Raw genomic sequence first — 13925 nt, 5'->3', positions numbered from 1 at the left:
TATTTGATAATGATGGCATGAGAAAAACAACAAAATCGTCATTGTATGACAACATGAGCCCAGTTGATTTTGTTCCCAATGAAAATAATGTGACGTTCATTATTGATGGCGGATTTCTTCTTCATCATGTTGTATGGAGCAAAGAAGATACTTTTTCTATTATTTTTGATAAATACATGAATTATTTACAAAGGCATTACAGTTCCAAAATAATTGTTGTATTTGACGAATATTCAGACTACAGTAAGAAAGTAAAAGCTATGGAGCAGCAGAGAAGAACTGCTGCACTTTCAAAAACGTATGAAGTCTGTTTCGATGAAACAATGGTTGTACCAGTTACTCAAGAAAAATTCTTATCAAATCGAAATAACAAAGATATGCTCATCAATATGTGATTTGAAAAATTACAAGCTGCAAATATTACTACTAAACAAGCCAGAGATGATGCGGATGTTATAGTTGAAACTGCAATTGAAGAATCAAAGTCTGAAAAAACTACAGTTATAATAGGACAAGATAATGATTTACTTGTCATTTTAATTGGGCATACACTGTCTTACGAACAAGAAATTTTCTTTAAAAAAGTTGGGAAAGGAAATGTAAAAACGGAGATATACTCGACTAAAAGTTTTGATAATTATCCTCATCCCAAAATACATATTTTATTTTTGCACGCATTTAGTGGCTGTGACACAATTTCTGCGCTTTCTGAAAAGGGAAAAAATAATTTTTAAAAGTTTTTGAGAAACTGACAAATTTGGATGAACTAGCTGCAGTATTCGAGGAAGAAAATTTTTCGGCCCAGAGATTATTAGAGAGTGGAACTCAAACCTTATTGGCAGTCTATAATGATCCGAAATCTGTGAAAAATCTCGATCATCTTCGTTATATGCATTACGTCAAGTCTACAAAACTTTAGTCCATTTTTTTACTTTTAATGAAAATAAATGTATTGAATGATATTTCATAATTTATTTGTTTTTTTCATCATGTAAGAAGTTATTAATTAGTTTGAAATTCAAATATAATTGCTATATTTTCATTAACAATTCTGTAATTACATGGGCATGTAAGTGTTGTTGAATAAATTAATACTGAATAAAAAGTGGATAGGTTAGGAAAAAAATTATATGTTAACTCATTTTTTTGTTTGTACAAACGTACTACGATAGTAGTACGACAATGAACAAACATCATTGTTCAGTTAGAATATTCTCATTTAGTTTTCGGTTTTACTAGTAGAAAGGTACCACACCAACAATCTCTAACATGGTAAATTCTCGTCCATTGAAAGAAAAAATTGAAGACATTTTTATTCACGGTGCGACGCGTAACTTTCAAGAGATCGAAAGAATTTTCAATGAACGATTTCCGAATCGTTCTATCTGTAGAAAATATTTGAGGAAACTTGTATCCAAATGAACAACTACCGGTAGTGTACATAACAAAAATCTCCCAGGTCATCCGTCCATTCCGGAAGAACAGCAAGTGCAAATAGTTGGTGAGATGGTATTAAATCCTGAACAGTCTACTTATTTCGTCGCGAATGTTTGTGAGGATTCTCCCTCTACAGTGTGGAGACTTTTGAAGAGGAATAGGTATCATCCCTACAAAATTAAAATGGTACACCAATTAACCGAAGATGACCCTGATCGAAGAACAGAATTCTGCGAAATCATGACTGAAACCATTGCAAGGCATCCTACCTAATATTTGTTTCACTGACGAATGTACATTTTTTCAAACAGCAATATTTACAGACAAAATTGCCGTTATTGACGTGAGAGTAGGTGTCACCTACTCTCACGTTTCCGGGAAATCAGAAAAAATTAACGTTTGGACAGGAATATTGGAAAACCATATTGTAGGACCTCTATTTATTGATCAAAATTCAGCAGGGAAATTGTATTTGAATATGCTGGAAACTACTGTTGAACATTTCATCACTGAAACCGTCGAAGCGAATCCTAATGAATTCGATATGGATATTGTACTCCAACAAGATGGAGCACCACCACATACTCCAGACAAATAAGAAACTACTTGGATACTACTTTTTTCGGTTCTTGGATTGGCCGTCGAGGTCCTACAGAATGGCCAGCCCGCTCTCCAGATTTGATACCTTCGGACTTTTTATGGTGCTATTTGAAGCAAAAGGTGTACGAAACTGAACCTGCTTCAATATTGGATATACGGCAGAGAATAATAAATATTTGTAGAGATATTGACGTTACTGTGTTCGAAAATGTTCAGCGTGAAATATCGGATAGGCTGTTCATATATCAAGAAGTTCAAGGCAAGCTTATTACCTCATATTATGTAGTTGAATATCAATGTATTTACGCAATTATTATAAGTTTCGCCATCTTGTAGTAATTCGGTGATATTTTAATCCAATAACTTGAACATGGTTCGATGTGGTTGTCGTCTTTTGGGATACAAGTTTAAATACATTTCATATGTCCTAACACTCTTTCTATCGTATTTGTAATAAATTTGTACTATATCTCTTTTTCTTCATTCGTGAAAGCCATTGCACTTGTGCACTTGCACAATAACAAAATTTCATTGACTGGAACAAATTGAAAGTCAAATTTAGAAACATCAATGTCAAAGGCTATCATAATGAAAATCAATTGTTTTCAATATCTCCAATTTCTCGAAAAAAAATAATAACTTATGATAGGACATCAGTGAAAAGGTAAAATGTGGTTCTATTCAAAACAGATAGAATTTAATATAACGCCCATAAGAAAAAATAAAGTTGATGATGGTGCCCGGAAGATGAAACGTCGGATAGTAAATCTGAAAAAACCATTATGTATCAAGGAAAAAAGTGGCAATGTGAAAGTGCGATTTATTTTCGAATCCTTCGAAAAATAGAGCCAAAAAAAATGAAAACCATTTTCCGAAATTTCTATTTTTTCCGGATATCTCCGGATATACTCGGAATTTAAGAACTTTCTTAACGGCATATTGATAGTCAGAAAAATGCGCAACTTTGGTCCAATTCAACCATCTTCGTATCTCTCATAGTTTCCGAGATCCCAATGGTGAGGATCGAATTTGAAACACGCTGTATACCTGAAAATTTATTCCTATCTGATATGTGATGTTATTGGCCGATATTTGATGAAAATACATAACTTCACCAAGTAATACTTTATTGGGAGATTTTCACCGGACAGTTTACAAAACCGCTCCACGTGTTTCGGTATTCAAACACTTGAGGAAGCTACTGTATAGCGAAACAGGTGTTGCAATTTTGTAAAATGTCCAGGGAAAATCTCACAATGAAGTTGAATGATTTCATTTCATCTTTTAGAACTACCACCTTGATTAATGTAATGCTTGCATTCTTTTCTATTGCAGTGGTTGAACTTAGAAGATGTGAAACATGGAATGATACATATCAGGACCACTTGGCTCACTCTAACTACAGATTACAACGACCTAAAAGCGGTAATGAATGCATATTCTCATAAGAAACAAATTCAGAAGGAATAATTCTACATTTTTCTCTCAGGCTATTTATGAAAGTCAACAGCTTCAACTAGCCTATATGAGTTCCGCCTTGCTCATTGTTTTTATCGATTCAGCTTCAAATTTGAGGGTGAGTCATTATTTCATTATTTTTTTTAATTATACCATATAATCCAAACACTGTAATGCTGTGACATATTTTGAATTTCTCCATTCATAAAAGTAAAAAAGTTTTTATTATCTAACAATATTTGTTGCTTATATATTACGATTTAAAATTTGTGAAAAATTACACCAAAATAAAAAGAGTAGGCAAAGAATAAATTATAAAGCTAACAGAACAGTAATTAGAATTTATCTTGGTACAAGTAAAAGATGATGGAAGTACTACCATTTGTCCCAGCTGATTTGCTTCAGAGTATTGACGTCCAATTGCATCTTTTAAATGAATATAATTATCTACGCGCAATTCGGCTTGATTGTTTTTGGCTATGTATTTTAGTCTTTCAGTTTCTATTTTTGCGTATTCATCTACCAAACATTGACTAAAAATAGCGCGATATTTAACCAAAAACTTTTTTCCCCTTCTCTGATCATTATTCTGTATGAATTAAAACTTACGGCAGAGAGTGTTTTTTTCAAGGACAACTTAGTTGTGGGATCGCATTGTGGTATAGTATTTCCAATACCAATTGGAACAGCACAGATAAGGAATTATCGCCTCGACATAGGCGTCGGCATATTGTTTTTCAGTGGTAGTTTTTCAGTTACTCATTCTTACAATCATAGCAATGGATCACCCCATGAAAAAGTTATCTCAACTAAATTTTTACACCATGGGTAATTATGAAAAACTTCGAAATTCAAGTTAGTTGATTTCCGAGTCGAAAACTCTGAAATACAATGAAAACACAAATAATCACACCGAATTCTCGTCAAACATATATTTACAAAATAATAGAGGCCAACAAATTTGCTAGAAAAATCAAAATTCTTCTTCGCTATATTCGGATGAGGTGGAATCATCATCGGGTTGAATAACGATCGGATTTATGGAACTTCGCACATAATATTTGTTGTCTTCTTTTATAACGTGGGCTACACAGTTCTTCCACACACCACTATTACCTACTTCATTCACCACTCGCCTTATATTGTGGCTCAAACTATTTCGATTGGATTGAACACACAATAGTATGGGGGCAAACGTAAGAGAATATGACCACGTGTTTCACACATCGAATCAATAATATATTCTTTCTTGAAATTACGTTGTTTTATGGTCGCCAGTAATACTTTGTTCGTTGGAATCTTCTCGGGTATTTCCATGTCATGATTTCGCATGAAGTCAACAATATCTGCTTTTTTTGTGTTATTGTTTGGTATTGCCGAGAATGATACGAAGCGTTATCCATAACAATAACCGAGTTTGGAGGAATATTTGGGAGAAGCTGCTCACTGAACCAGGTTTCGAATGAAGCCGCAATCATATATTCGTGGAATTCAGCAGACGAATCTTCAATACTTTTGACCGACAGAAGCAAAGCGTTAGGTACGAAACCACTTTCATTCCCGACATGCAAAATTATAACATGTTTTCCCCTTAAAGATGTGTTCAAAGCCCAATACTTGGTTTCGTCTACCCAGCCATATTTGACAACATCATGGGTGTCAAACCAAGTTTCGTAGGTAGATTATATGTCTGCTGGATTCTCGGTAGCTTTTCATTCGCCTCAAATATTATTGTCGGAGTTGAACAATGCGTGTCGATTCCATTATGACCATCCGATTGTTCAATTTTTCATATTTGAAACCACAAGACAATAAGACCCCTCGTAGAGTTTCTTAAGATTTGTAATTGTAAACGGAATAGTCGAGTAATTTATACCAAATCATTTCCAAGGTTGGTACTTCATTTTTTTGATATATACCATAAATTATTCGCCGAATCACATCTCTTATAGCACCATCAACGTTTGCGAATTTTTTATTCCTTTGTTTTCGTTTCATTGCATGGTCAATGACATTCCCTATTTTGATGACTCGAAGAACTGTCTAACGAAATAGTTTCATTAACTCGCATATTCTATTCACAATAGCATTCTGTGAAGTGTGACAGTTTTCCTTCTTCAAGAATTCATGAATATTTAAAATTACTCGCTGAACTTGAACATGTAAGTCCTTATTTTCAAATTCCAGAGCCCTGTCGATTAACACAGATTCCTCACACGTAATGTTATCATTTGTTTCAAAAGGTCTCCAGAAAGCCATATTGATGAAAGTACCCAAAAACACTAAGAATTTCACAAAAATCAGTTTAAACGATGAGATTGGAACCTTTGGTGTAAAAGTTGAAAACTTTTTCTAGAGATCAATCACTCTAACACCAAACTGATATTTTTGCACTCGACGCACGTTTCGCTAACAAAGTTAGCATCTTCAGGAGAAGCAAATTGATACTGAATCTAAAGACAAGGGTTAGCTGTTTATATACCTAAAGTTTTTTGGTCCGATGCGGACTTTGTTTATTAAATGATGATTATTCTAATTGATTTTTCGGTAATTAACTAGTGGAACCACTAAGTAACAAACAAAGTCCACATCGGACCAAAAAACTTTAGGTATATAAACAGCTAACCCTCGTCTTTAGATTCAGTAACAATTTGCTTCTCCTCGGTCAAAATGATGTTCTACCAATATAACAGCCACTTCATTTGCCGTTGGTGCATTAAATATGCCTCTGTGTTCTATTTGTGGTTTCTTATCTGCATGTATTACGACCTTGAATGATTCTGAAGGCGATATTTCATCAATCTTTTATGTATGGGTTCACCACATGTAACATAAGCTGCAATTGTTTGATTAAATTTGGTCTCAAATCAGGTAATTTAGAACATCGAATATTAGCTTCTCTATCATCTTCACCGACGAAATAAATTTGCAGAAACTGTGCATCTTGCACAGGTTCCGGTAATATACTTCCAATTGAATGATAGACTTGTCCTTGTACTTTAAAAATTGGTAAAAAACCGCCTTCTGTTATTTGTTTCCCACCAAAGGACCTCATTTGAAAACAGGCATTATATTTTAGGATATTATCCATGGAGTGTGTAACATTAATAGCCAGGGTTAATGTCTTAATACTTTACTTATCAAAAGTAGCCATTACATTCAATAATTCACGTGGTAATAATACAACTAGCCGGGGCAGTGTTGCCAACTACTCTACACAATGTTACCAAATAACTACCATTTAATACATCTCCCTTCTTTAAAATCTGACTTATAAATCTAATATGTAGGGTTTTTTGATAATACGCCCAGAAACCTTAGATCTAACAATAGGTATAGCTGTGGATTCATTATTAGATTGAACAATATCTCACTTTCAAAGAAGCCCTTCTTGAAGGACTTTTCTCTACATCAGCTGACACATCACTTTGGATATAAATATGCTTATGTTTTGAGTCACTATTCACAATGTCAGACCCAGTCACAACAGGATGATAATTATTTACAGACTCTCTAAGATCAAATCTATTTCTCATTACTGAATTACAATGTTTATCAAAAACCATATTTGACCTTGGTTTTTCAGGTAATTGTACAATTTTTCCTGGTTCTCATTCTTTATTAATATGGTTGAATACAGTTACATTTTGACCAGGTTTCAAGGGTTGAAGATCTCTGGCAGTCTTATTATAATATTTTTTATTATACTCTTGTCTTAAACAAAGTCTATCATTGACGTTGTTACATAAAGATGGTTTCAACAAGTCAGCTGAAGTTGGTAACTTGGTTTTACACATTCGTCTCATTAATAATTGTGCAGGGGAATAACCCACCTACTTAAGGGGGGTATTCCGATATTGCAATAATGCCTCAAATATATATTTGCCTTCTTCTAACGATTTTTTAAGCATTTTTTTCGCAATATTTACAGCTTCTTCCGCTAATCCGTTCGATCTTGGATAATTTGGGCTTCGAAAGACAATATCAAAATTCCACTCCTTAGCAAATTATTTAAAAATTAAACTATTGAAGGGTACATTATCACACACAACTTTATCTGGGGGGCAAAATTTATAAAAAAATATTTTTAATTTTCTCATCACCTCAGGAGCTAATTTATTCTTCACAGACATAAGTTCTAACCAATCTGAATAGGCATCCATGATAACAAGGTATGACATAAGAGAAAATATCTGTTCCAATACGTTCCCAAGGACGTTCAGGAATGGGATGAGATTTCAATTTTTCTTTGCTGTTTTTTCGGGCATGTTTTTCGCAAATTCTGCATCTTTTAATAAAATTTTCAATTTGTTGACTCATAAGAGGCCAATAGAAAATTTGCCTGGTACGAGCTTTCACTTTTTCTATTCCCAGATGTCCTTCATGGAGTTTATCTTATATATCTCCTCTTAAACTTTTAGGAACAACTAGCTTATGATTGAAGAATACTAAGCTTTCAGATATCGATAACTCATCTCTAAGCTTATAAAAATTAATAACACTTTCTGGCACTTTCTTTATAGAAACTGGCCATACTGTCTGTATAAAATTCATAATAGTTTGCAATTGATCATCTTTTGTTGTCATTTCTTTAAACAGAATCTTTTTTTGTTCTGACATTGGCAAGTAATTATGTAGATACTGTACATAGTACTCTAAGTCCAAGTTTCCTGTGGGCTCAGAATTAGTTAGAAAGGCACGAGATAATGTTTCCGCAATGTACAAATACTTGCCTGGCTTATAAGTGACTATGAGATTATATTTAAGAAGTTGTAATAGCATTCGTTGGAGTGTGGGTGATACAGATGGTAAACTTTTTTAAAAATTACCTCCAACGGTTTATGATCTGAATAAACTTTTACATTTTGTACTCCATATATAAAGTACTGAAACTTTTGACAACTGAACAAAATTGCTAATTATTCTTTCTGAATCTGTGCATATTTGATTTCACATTTGGTCATACTTCTAGAGGCAAGCTACTGGATGCCCGTTTTGAAGTAAACATGACTCAATAACATCTCTGATGAATCTGTTTCAATTTCAATGGGCAAAGATGGATCAAAGTATGCAAGGACAGGGGCTTTTGTTAACAAGTGTTTAAGTTGTGATAACGATTCCTCGTGATCTGTTACCCAATCCCATTCAACGTCTTGTCTTGTTAAGTTCCATAGTGGAGCAGTAACTTTGGATATATTTGGCACAAATTTTGATAAAAACTTGGCCATGCTAAGCAATCTTAATAAATTTGAATAAATCTGAATTTCTAGGTCTTGGAATATCAGTAATGGCATTTACATATGACTGGCATGGTTTGGACTGGCATCTTTGGAAAAAATTTGCCCAAGAAATTTCACTTCTTTTGATTCAAATTGAATTTTAGATTTATTAAATTTGACATTGTATTTTGACGCTCTATCTAATACTTTGCCTCTGTTTCACCTGCTATAATTAATTCATCGAAATACAGTTGAACACCTTCAATATCTCCAAAGAGTTCAAATATTTTCCTCTGAAAAACTTCTGGTGCTGAGCTTATACCGAGTGGAAGACGACAAAATTGGTAGCGACCAAAGGGTGTACCAAAGGTACAATACTTAGATGATTGATCATCAATTTTTATCTGAAAATAGCCATCTTTCATGTCTAATACTGTGAAAAAAGATTTTTTTGTAAGTTTGCTAGCAATTTCGTCGGCTGTCAGAATCAAAAAATGCTCAAATGTTCACCATCTTAGGATCAAGACACAACCTCAAATCTCCATTCCTCTTCTCTACAATAACTAATGAATTTAGTCAGTAGGCTCTTCAACTTTTCTGATTATACCTTGACTCTGAAGATCATCTAACTTGTGCTTAACTCGGTCATGAAGTGCTTGAGGTATACGTCTTACTGATTGAACATGTGGTACACTATCCTTTTTTAAAATGATTCGATGCTCATTTGGAAAACAACCTAATCCTGAAAAAACTTGAGAATACAACTTAACTACATCATCAACACTTTTAAGAGTCAGTGTACAACTGTCAATTCTCCTAATTAAGTTCAGTGCTAAACATCCTTTCAACCCTAACAAAGGCATCTGATTTTTACTATCTACCACTACAAATGATAAATATTCACAAATATCTTTTACACTACATTTCAAGGAGATTTCTCCCACAGGTCTGATTTTGAAATCGGGGCTGCCATATGATATTAATGTCAATTTTGCTTCCATCATCTGCGCACGAGGGCCTATCTTCTTCAACACACTTAAAGGAAGCACACTCACCTCAGCTCCGGTACCTAGTTTGAAGTTGACTGCTTTACCTTCTACTGATACTTGCTTGATCCACATGAATTCCCTATTTGCCTGCACTCCATCAACTCTCTTTTGCAAAGAGCTTACGAAGAAACTCTCATCCTTACTCTCATTTTCAGAGTTTACACCTACCTCCACTTGGCAAACTTGTTGTTTTCTGCTTTGGCTTGATGATACCTCTTTCCTTCTGCATACACTTGCATAATGATTTTTGCCTTGGCAAACATCACAAATTTTTTCATATGCTGGGCACTTACCTTTGTAATGACTGTAGCCACAGTACTCACACTTCTTTTTCTCCTGTTTACTAGGCATTTTTGCCCGCTTTTAAGTGTGATTTTTTGTGCGAACTGCACTGACCACTGCTTCTGTTTGTAAGGCTTTTGCCTGAGATTTGCTAGCCTCAATTGCTCTACAAATGTCTATTGCCTTTTGCAATGTTAGGTCCTTTTCTCTTCCCATTCCCCAAAAATTCCCATTACTATTCTGTCCTTTACCATATCTTGTGAATCTAAATAATCAGTAGTTTTGACTGCTATTTTTAGTTCAGTAACAGAACTATCAAAGTTCTGACCTTCCTTTTGACCTATCGAGTTGAATATGAACCTCTCATATATCACATTTTTTTGAGGGGAGCAATGTTCTTCAAATTGCTTCCTTATTTCTTTCAAGGATTTCCTTTCCTCTTCTGTCAATGTAAATGAATTGTAAATGGCCAACCCATCTTCTCCAATTAAGCTTAAAAACACAGCTATCGGCTTCTTGACATCTTTATTTTCCAATTATGTTGCCGTCATGAACAAATCAAACCTTTGTATGAATTTTTTCCAATTATCAGCTAGGTTACCTTGATTGCACAGAGGCTCAGGTGGTTTAAATAGCGATTCATAGTTCTCCAGTGTTCAATTATACACACTCCAGGGTTCAATCCAATTTACCTGACACCATGTAATATTAATAGCCAGGATTAATGTCTTAATACTTCAATTATCAAAAGTAGCCATTACATTCAATAATTCACGTGATAATAATACAACTAGTAGGGGGAATTTTGCCAACTACTCTACACAATGTTATCAAATAACTACCATATAATACATGATTTGGTTGTAAATCATTAACCAGACTGTAAAGTGGTTCAGGCACTTGTTTGAACGGCTCAAGTTGTACTTTACCGGCGCTACAACACATACCAGGTGTCTCATCTTTCCACTTTAAGCCGTTACATCACTGACACTTGTACGTCATAGAACCTAAGACTAAACTGGTGTCAGTTCCATAAGCAATATCTGGGTCATACGCCAAACCCGAAAGCAACTTGCTTCTCCACACACGCTGAATTGTATTTTATCTATACCGTGACTGAATCACTCTATGCACATCGGTGTTCCTGGCCTGATATAGTGCAGCAGATTGCCTGTTTTTCAGGTTTTGCAGCCTGGTAGGTGGCGACAGATTGCCTGTGTTTTTCAGTTTTTATGATGCACTGTTTGGAACCTTTGCTGTAGTAATGAATATTACTGGAGTTTTTTCCCAACACCAAATCGTTATTTTTAACACCTCGACACGTGTTTCGATTTTCAAGTGATCATCTTCAAAGATTCCTCTTCTTTTTTCCTATCAATGTCACAGACTCAGATTGGGACAATAAACTTCTTATTGAATTTTCATCATAATTTGTTGAAGATACAATAGGTGAATGTTCACGCTCTAAAACAGGTACCTCCTGACAACCCTTATCAACTTTAAGTTGCGAAGGTGTATCAATTCCAAAATCATGTTCTTTTTCAGCTACTTCCATACGACGCCGAGTAATTTTCTGTGCTGCTATGTGAAGATAGGCATCAAAATGCCACCTGGGCATTCAGATCCAGATTCCGTACATATGAGGCCGTTTCCATAAACTTCAAACTTAAATGGGAATATTAATCCTGCTGCTATTAACTCACAAAATCCGCCATAAGTAGCATTTTTCATCATAACAGCAAAATATTCGTCAGGTGTTACGTAGTTATCACCATTCCTGTCATAATTGAAAACTTGCTCCAGTCATTAACCACATATCTGACAATTTCTGAACGCACCTCCATCGCTCTATATTGTGTTCCGTACATTAAATAAGAGAGAGCACGAAACAAACATGCACCGTCACCAACAATAGGGACGACAGTACATTCTTAAACTTCTCCATCAACGTTCAGATTTTCTTTAGCTATTTTAAAAAAGTCTAACCGATGAAACCTATACTTAAACCAAACGAAAACAAAACAAATGCCAAATAGAGAGCAAAGTCTATAACCAAAAGTACTAAATCGAAACAAAGCAAATGCAATCCAAAATATGCCAAGAAAAGAACAGCCAAAATCGTCAAATATAATCTGCAAGAAATATTTAGGTATATTATGTACTATTAGATACGGCGGCCACTCATCATCGGGTACATGTAACTCAGTGAAAAAACAACGATAGCGCGTTTTAAATTACCACTAACGTCATCTATTGTCAACATTCAGAACTAAACATTATATTATTCGTCTTAATTTATTCGTTCCATTGGGTACTGATAGGTTCAAACTAATATATTTACATCCTTCATCATTCCTTATTTTATCCCCTTAGGGATAGAATTTATCAAAATCCTTTCTTAGGGGATGCCTACGTCATAGTAGCTTCATGCATGCAAAGTCTCAGCCGGATCGGTTTAAAATCGACAAAGTTTCATACAAACTTTCGTCCCCTTTTTAATCCTCTTGGGGGTAGAATTGATCAAAATTCTTTCTTAGCGGATGCCTACGTCATAACATCTACCTGCATGCCAAATTTCAGCCCGATCCGTCCAGTGGTTTGGCCTGTGCGTTGATAGATCACTATGTCAGTCAGTCTGTCATCTTTGAGTTATATACAGGGTGTTCCTTGAACACATGCTAATATTTAAGAAGGTAATTCTTAGACCCATTTTAAGAAAAAAACTTCCTATGGACGTATGTCCTAAACGCCTTAACTTTTGAGATACAGGGTGGCAAAGTTTTCAAAAATAATCAGTTTTTCAATAATAACTGAGATAATTTTGTAGACATCTTTGGCATATTTGGTACATATATTCCATGCCTCAAGGCGCATTTTCTGATGTACAATTTTCTTAATTTTCTCTGCCAGTGACGTACGTACGAGTTTTGAAATGTATATTTTTGGCGAAAAAATACTACGCCACTGCTTTATCTTGAATTAAAAATTATTTTTAAAATCTCCATACATTTTTGAGCACATTCGATTTGCTGGTATTTCTTTGTCCGACGCATGATTTTCACTCAAATCGACAGAAAGCAAATTAAGAAATTATATCAATTCTAAAATGAATGAGAATCTGAAAATTGCTTCATAACGCATTACCAATTCCCTAATAATATTTGAAAACATAATCTGCAAAAAAATAAATTTTTCACAAAAACTAGTTTTATTTTATTTTGTGACAGTAAGTCTAAACGAATAGCACAAATTTGTTAATTAGTAATAATACCAAAACTGATTATAAAAATTGTTGGAAGTGGCCACCTGCACTTAGTATGCATGCTTCCACCCTTCTACGCATGGAATTACGCACCCGTTCAAATATTTCCGGCGTATTTCGTATAGTTTCACACGAGGCAACTATTCGCTCTCTTAAATCTTCTAAAGTATTAACGGGAGTTTTATACACAAGATTTTCAAGGTGACCCCATAAAAAATCTAAACTGTTGAGATCAGGGGATCTTGCTGGCCATTGCTGAGGTCCTCCGCGACCTATCCAACGATTAGGATAAACTGTATTTAAATGGTTTCGGACAATTATATTGAAATGAGCAGGGGCGCCATCGTGCATGTACCATATTCGATTCCTTAACGCAAGTGGCACATCTTCCAATAACCCAGGTAAGTCTTCTTCTAGAAAGTGTAAAATAAGAACGACCATCAAGGTGTCCTGGTAGAAAAAATGGGCCTATTAGATGATCATGCGTCGGACAAAGAAAACCCAACAAATCAAATGTGCTCAAAAATGTACGGAGATTTTAAAAATAATTTTCAATTCAAGATAAAGCAGTGGCGTAGTATTTTTTTTGCCAAAAATATACATTTCAAAACTCGTACG

At 34.7% G+C, this 13925-nt stretch overlaps 1 protein-coding gene across 6 annotated transcripts in view; it reads left to right on the top strand.

The window, feature by feature from the left end:
• Nucleotides 1-13925, top strand: part of LOC111516129 (extended synaptotagmin-2) — a 122704-nt gene that overhangs the window by 84464 nt on the left and 24315 nt on the right. For all 6 annotated transcript variants that reach the window (XM_074179575.1, XM_074179582.1, XM_074179567.1 and 3 more), the window contains 2 exons: nt 3373-3462; nt 3527-3613. In XM_074179575.1, the coding sequence (XP_074035676.1) occupies nt 3373-3462; nt 3527-3613 (177 nt within the window). The remainder of the gene's footprint in view (nt 1-3372; nt 3463-3526; nt 3614-13925) is intronic.

Source organism: Leptinotarsa decemlineata, unplaced genomic scaffold, assembly GCF_025532065.1.
Source record: "Leptinotarsa decemlineata unplaced genomic scaffold, Ldec_3_MD MMD2_P_RNA_scaffold_14, whole genome shotgun sequence".
In the NCBI taxonomy this organism is placed as follows: domain Eukaryota; kingdom Metazoa; phylum Arthropoda; class Insecta; order Coleoptera; family Chrysomelidae; genus Leptinotarsa; species Leptinotarsa decemlineata.
This window is presented reverse-complemented; position numbering and strand designations above follow the sequence as displayed.